General features: G+C 41.9%; 1 protein-coding gene across 1 annotated transcript in view; it reads right to left on the bottom strand.

The window, feature by feature from the left end:
* Positions 1–4,630: 4,630 nt before the first annotated feature.
* The window catches only part of LOC109873895 (neuropeptide FF receptor 1-like), a 51,072-nt gene continuing 48,728 nt past the window's right edge, over positions 4,631–6,974 (bottom strand). Inside the window, exon 4 of the mRNA XM_020465605.2 lies at positions 4,631–6,865. Coding sequence (XP_020321194.1) covers positions 5,845–6,865 — 1,021 coding nt within the window. The 3' untranslated portion in view covers positions 4,631–5,844. The remainder of the gene's footprint in view (positions 6,866–6,974) is intronic.

The following is a 6,974-nucleotide window of genomic DNA, read 5'->3' as shown; positions in this document are numbered from 1 at the left end:
CTACGTTATGTATACAAATCCTTAGGAATACCACTTTTCTTGTTGTACAATTGCTCAGAGAAAGATTTAAGTATAATTTTTTTTTAAATACAGTATAGTGCAATATGAATATATTCATTATTGCTAATCTTTATCAAGGGCGTCAATAATTTTGTACCCCACTGTATATACTTAACACAACACATATGGAGGCTTTAAGTGCACCAATGCAGTATCATGCCATTGCAACTGTCAATACAACCGTTGTAACGGTACCATAACGGTACCATACCACTTGAACATGATTCAGCAGATCTTATTGCAAGCAACTTTGATCTTTAAACAGTTGCAAATGAGTTATCGTTTGTTCAATTGTATCTTATCAGCTTACGGTTTGTTATCTTGTATTCAATGAAATATTAGCTAGATTTAGTCTTGTAAGTGTTACATACCCCAATAAGAAACTAAAAATCGTTGCTCAACAGGTAGGTAATTAACAAATGAGCCATGGAAATCCAAAAAACAAAACGCATTGGGTCCCAAACATGGGTTCCGAATGGCATCCATGGGAGAGCTGGGCAAGCATCTCCAGTTGAGTCCTAAAAGATCCCCACCATGGACACCCACTGGACTTGCCCTAGTTCCGACAAAAACCAATTTAGGATAGGGAGCGAAAACAAAAGTGGCGCAAACTCAAATATGGGAAGGCAAAGGCTCTGTTCAACAACCTAAAGCCAAGTGGAAGCGCTAAACAGAGGAGTAGCAGCTCTTCCAACAACCTTTCGGTTACTGGCCCAACGCTCTAAACGCAACATCTAGTTGGTCTACAAATAAATGCTTGATATGTTCGACTCACGTCTCCATCTTTACCAAAAATCTAAGTCTAAAAATAGTTCTAAATCAAACTTTATTTGAAGTGCATTTAGAGTTTTTGATTTGATTTAGTGCTATTCTTTAACTTAGATTTTTGGTTGAGATAGAAACGTGAATCTAACATATCAAGCATTTATTTGTAGACAAACCAAATGTTGCATTTAGAGCGTTGTGCCAGTAACCGAAAGGTTGTTGGTTCAAACGCCAGAGCCAACAAGGTGAAAAATATGTTGATGTGCCCTTGAGCAAGGCAGTTAACCCTAATTTGCTCCAGGGGTGCCGTACTACTATGACTGACCCTGTAAAACTGCACCTAGCCGGTGTATGTGGCAAAAAAAGATGACGATTAACAAGTAATACTTTTTTTCTCTAAGGTAGGGGTAAAAATGTTCACCCTAAAAGATTATGAATACAGTAGTCAAAACTTTAGTATTTGGTCCCATTATTTCTAGCACGCAATGACTACATCAAGCTTGTGACTACAAACTTCTTGGATGCATTTGCAATTAGTTTTGGTTGTGTTTCAGACTATTTTGTACCCAATAGCAATGAATGGTAAATAATGTATTGCCATTTTGGAGTCATTTGTGTTATAATTAAGAATAGAATATATGTTTCTAAACACTAGTACATTAATGTGGATGCTCATAGCAGCGGGAAGTAGGGAAGCTGAGAGCGCTGCAACACCCACCCCTTGTGGAAAAAAAAATATACAGTACCAGTTGAGTTTGGACACACATACTCATTCAAGGGTTTTTCTTGTTTTAGCAATGAAACAAGATAGTACCTACTAACAATTGGATACCATGAAAATTGGGGAGCCGCACCAATGTGTCGGAGGAAACACCGTGCACCTGGCGACCTGGTTAGCGCGCACTGCGCCCAGCCTGCCACAGGAGTCGCTAGTGCGCGATGAGACAAGGATATCCCTACCGGCCAAACCCTCCCTAATCCGGACGATGCTAGGCCAATTGTACGTCGCCCCATGGACCTCCCGGTCGCGGCCGGCTGCGACCAGAGCCTGGGCGCAAATCCGGAGTCTCTGGTGGCACAGCTAGCACTGCGATGCAGTGCCCTAGACCACTGCGCCATCCGGGAGGCTTCCTTCTTAATACGTTTGAGCCAATCAGTTGTGTTGTGACAAGTAAGGGGTGGTATAAAGAAGATGGCTCTATTTAGTAAAAGACCAAGTCCATATTATGGCAAGAACAGCTCTAATAATCAAAGAGAAACGACAGTTCATTACTTTAAGACATGAAGGTCAGTCAATCCGGAACATTTCAAGAACTTTGAAAGTTTCTTCAAGTGCAGTCGTAAAAACCATCAAGCGCTATTATGAAACTGGCTCTCATGAGGACCGCCACAGGAAAGGAAGACCTCTGCTATAGAGAATAAGTTCATTAGAGTTACCAGCCTCAGAAATGGCAGCCCAAATAAATGCTTCACAGAGTTCAAGTAACAGACACTTCTCAACATCAACTGTTCAGAGGACACTGCGTGAATCAGGCCTTTGTGGTCAAATTGCTGCAAAGAAACCACTACTAAAGGACACCAATAAAAAGAGACTTGCTTGGGCCAAGAAACATGAGCAATGGACATTAGACCGGTGGAAATCTGTCCTTTGGTCTGATGAGTGCAAACTGGAGATTTTTGGTTCCAACCGCCGTGTCTTTGTGAGACACAGAGTATGTGAACGGATGATCTCTGCATGTGTGATTCCCACTGTGAAGCATGGAGGAGGTGTGGGGGTGCTTTGCTGGTGACACTGCGTGATTTATTTAGAATTCAAGGCACACTTAACCAGCATGGCTACCACAGCATTCTGCAGCGATACTCCATCCCATCTGGTTTGCACTTAGTGGGACTATCATTTGTTTTCAACAGGACAATGACCCAACACACCTCCAGGCTGTGCAAGGGCTATTTGACCAAGGAGAGTGATGGTGTGCTGCATCAGACGACCTGACCTCCACAATCACCCGACCACAACCCAATTGAGATGGTTTGGGATGAGTTGGTCCACAGAGTGAAGGAAAAGCAGCCAACAAGTGCTCAGCATATGTGGGAACTCCTTCAAGACTGTTGGAAAAGCATTCCAGGTGAAGCTCGTTGAGAGAATGCCAAGAGTGTGCAAAGCTGTCAAGGCAAAGGGTTGGCTACTTTGAAGAATCTCAAATAAACAAATCCAAATATTTTTACAACACTTTGTTGGTTATTTCAGAGTTTTGATGTCTTCACTATTATTCTACAATATAGAAAATAGTAAAAAAATAAAAACCCTGGAATGAGTAGGTGTGTCAACTTTTGACTAGTACTGTATATCACCTTAAAAATAGTTTATTTACAACTTCTGGGATTTAACATGTTGGGCAAAGTGGTAAAGGAGAGCCTGACCTATAACCCCTAACTTGAGTTCAGTCTTCGACAATGAGAACCAAGAGGGGCCTACTTCGTCCTTCCTGACAGGGAAAGGACTCGATTCTAGGCCGTAAAAAAAATCCTACTTCCATCTCATTAGATCAGACCAGGATGGAACAACGGTGGTTTGCATCCTAAAAAAATAGTTGTTTTTTCTTGCATAACACACCATTATTTGTCTACCCATATGATGTGGATCATTGTCAGGTTATTAGATATTCATGCTTCAGTAACAAAACACCACCATGGTTGTAATAACACTTTAAACAGGTAGTTAGTAAATGTGTAGAATGTGTTTTTGTTTTTTGGTCCACACTGGTAAGTTAACTTATGTAAATTAGACAGTCACAGAGGATTTCCTTCTGAATAACTGGTCAGGGCAAAGCACTTTCCATTCAGCTTCAGGCAACTTTGATGTAATGCTTGATTACACCTGTAGTGGCTACTTCTATCCATCACGGTCCGCTTGTGGAATATAACATTGTTGCTTATCCATTGTTCACTAGCTATATCACCGTAATTACACCCAACACAGTGTTGAAAAACAGAATGCTTCCCACCACTAGATCACATAATTAGACGCAAGCTGTATGTGATTCCAACGCTGCCACCAATGAAGTGGAAGAGTGAAAGCTGCAACAGGGACTCTGAACACGGCTCATACCTAGGAAAAAAAGTCAGCTCTAACGGCAGTTGCCATGGAAGCCTAGTAGGTCCTCTGGACAAAGCCAGTAGGCCTACAATGCTGGCATATACCTTGTTACAATAGCCTAAGTACATAACATGATTGACACGACCATAATAATCATAATGAAACAGCCTTGGAAGTGCTATAAGTGACAGCCAACATTAATTCATTCTTTTCCATGAACCTGTTTAACTGCATTTATAGCTTGATCATAGCCCAGACTCGTTATAGTTGCAAACATAGCACCAGTATCCCAAAGTATTAAGCAAAAACAAACATAGAAGACAGCATAGGCATTAATCAAAAAGATTCCAAAACTATTTCGGTGACAACCTGGTTGATTAACAATATTGGGTTGTCCACAGTTTTTATATGAATAAATGTGGGACACAAAAAGGCAGTGTAGAACAGCATTTGTCAAAATGCATTGCTCCAATAACTTTCAAAGATTGTTCCTCAGTTTGCACCCGACAAAATGTATTTTCCTCTGAATGAAGTTGCACAAAAATGTATATTTTCACATAAATGAAGCCTCTCAAACGCACAATCTGCCAAAATACTTTTTGTACATATTTGCATGAATTTAGTGTGAGATTTCATTGGTATTGTACATAGGCTCTTCATCTAGGTTTGTACCTGTAGACTTTCCATCGCCAAGAAGAAAAACTATGCACAATACAGTAATTGAGTACATTGAGACATGAAGTGGTTTGTGAAGACATGATGTGGCTCAGTTGGTAGAGCATGGTGCTTGCAATGCTATGGTTGTGGGTTCAATTCCCACGAGGGACCAGTATGAAAATGTATGCACTCACTAAGTAGCCCTGGATAAGAGTGTATGCAAAAATGGAATAGGAATGAATAGGCCATGTCAGGTTTTACATAGAAATAAGTTGCATTTGCAACATATTTCAAGAAACTGGAAAACATATCAAGAAAGTATTTTTATATTCCACAAGTATTATCAGATTAACTATTTTGTACACAATTATCAGACTCAAGTTACAAATGCTGGTAAACACTCATACGTTTAGTTTTTTTTCTTTTCTCATAAAAGTAGTGCACTGGGCCTTTACTAATTCTGTATTAGCGGATCGATATAGACTTCTTCAGCTCCGGGAATTGTTTTTTGCTGCCTCCCTCTTTTCTACAAGTTATTGAGTCAAGGGTGTGAATACTTATGTAAATGAGATTCCTGTATTCCATTTTCAATAAATGTGCAAAGAAATATTTGTAATGATGGGGTACTGTGTGTAGACGGGTGAGAAAAATAGATTTAAATGTGGAATAAGTCTAGGGGTATGAGTACTTTCTGAAGGCACTGTATGTCTAATCAAATATGAAATTCAACATAATTCCAACCACCCAGAACAATGTATATTGAATATAGGATGAAAAAGATTAACATTTCTATGTAGAATTTAACCCAGTTTAAAGTAGACATGATTATTATGTTGGAATTAGATTAACAGGTTGTTTAATCTATGTATTTAAGTTTGTTTTATTCTAATTTCAATTACAACGCTGGTACAACGCTGGTTGAAATATGATAAACGGCACACGTTGATTCCACGGCACAACGCGTTGACAAATTACGTTGAAACAACGTTGATTCAACCAGTGTGCACCCAGTGGGATGTCTCTATTCTCAGCACTTATTATGACCAATTTTCTATTCAGACACTTTGTGGATACGGGCCCAGGTCTTTTTTTTTGTGGTTGGAGGGATCTTAGAATGACTCCAAGATCAAAGTTTGTCATGTGGTCTAATTCAATGTTGACTTGAGTCCACATACCACATCATCTGAAAGAAAATGAAATAAGACTGTGCCTATCTTTTCTATTCGTAAGGGATGCTGAAATCACCTCCATGGTTTCAATCCCCACTAATGATCCCAGGCCTGACACACTCCCATTGGGCTGGTGGGCTCCTCAACATGAATCCCCTTTTTGTTCATCACATAGCCAATCCCCATTCCTCCACTCGCCCCAGTCCCCCTGCCCTCAATATGGGCCGTGTTGCTTCCCACCTTAGAATTCTTCTTCAACTCCAGCTCAAGGAGCACAGAGTCTGCTACATTACCGTCGGTGTATACTTTGTTTCTTGCCCCAAACAAGAGAGGATTGGGGTTGCTTGTGGGATCCCTCAGTCCGCCTCCATCCAATCCACCATTACCCCCATCTCTTGCTCTACCTTCCCTAGTTCCCCTTCCCGTTACCTCACCCCTATTCCCTGTGGGGCAGCAAGAGTTGGTCTGGCAGACGGCCTGGAAGCCCCTCTTGAAGTTCTCGTTGAAGTATCCGTAGATGATGGGGTTGACAGAAGAGTTGGAAAAGGCTAGCCAGTGGGCGAAGGGAAAGATGTATCCAGTGAGGAGCTCCAGCTGTTCTTCTCCCAGCCCTCCGTAGTCCGTCAGCAGCATCAGAGTCCACAGCGGCAGCCAGGACAGCATGAACAGCAGGGCCACCACGATCAGCATCTTGATCACCTTGATCTTCTTCTGGGAGATCTGTGGCCTTCCCCCCTCATGCCTTGCTGGGGGGGGAGGAGGTGCTGCATTCTGAGGTTCTCTGCTTGACACCACAGAGGTGTAGAGCTTCACCCCGATGCGCCCGTACATGACAGTGATGAGAGTCAGGGGCACCAAGTAGATGTGGGCGAACAGAACCGTGGTGTAGACCTTCCTCATCTTCGGGTCAGCAAAGTTCTCATAGCAGGAGTACAGGGGGTAGGTCATGTTGTAGTTCTGGCTGTAAACCATATAGTGATCAGCCACCTCCTCCACGGTCAGGGCAGCTGCTGAGGGACACATGATTACCACAGCCAGAACCCAGATCATCGCTATGGTCGCCTTGGCAACTAAGAGGGTGAGTTTGGGCTGAAAAGGGTACACAATGCAGCGGAACCTGTGGAGAGTAGAAATAGAGAGAGGAAAAGGAAGAATGCTTGCTGTTTTTTTTGTGCCAAGGCATTATACAAATGTGGTCAAATATATTGGCACCCCTTGCACTTAGT

The sequence above is a fragment of the Oncorhynchus kisutch genome, linkage group LG3 (assembly GCF_002021735.2).
Source record: "Oncorhynchus kisutch isolate 150728-3 linkage group LG3, Okis_V2, whole genome shotgun sequence".
Classification (NCBI taxonomy): domain Eukaryota; kingdom Metazoa; phylum Chordata; class Actinopteri; order Salmoniformes; family Salmonidae; genus Oncorhynchus; species Oncorhynchus kisutch.
The sequence above is the reverse complement of the archived record's forward strand: the minus strand, read 5'-3'. Positions and strand labels throughout refer to the sequence as shown.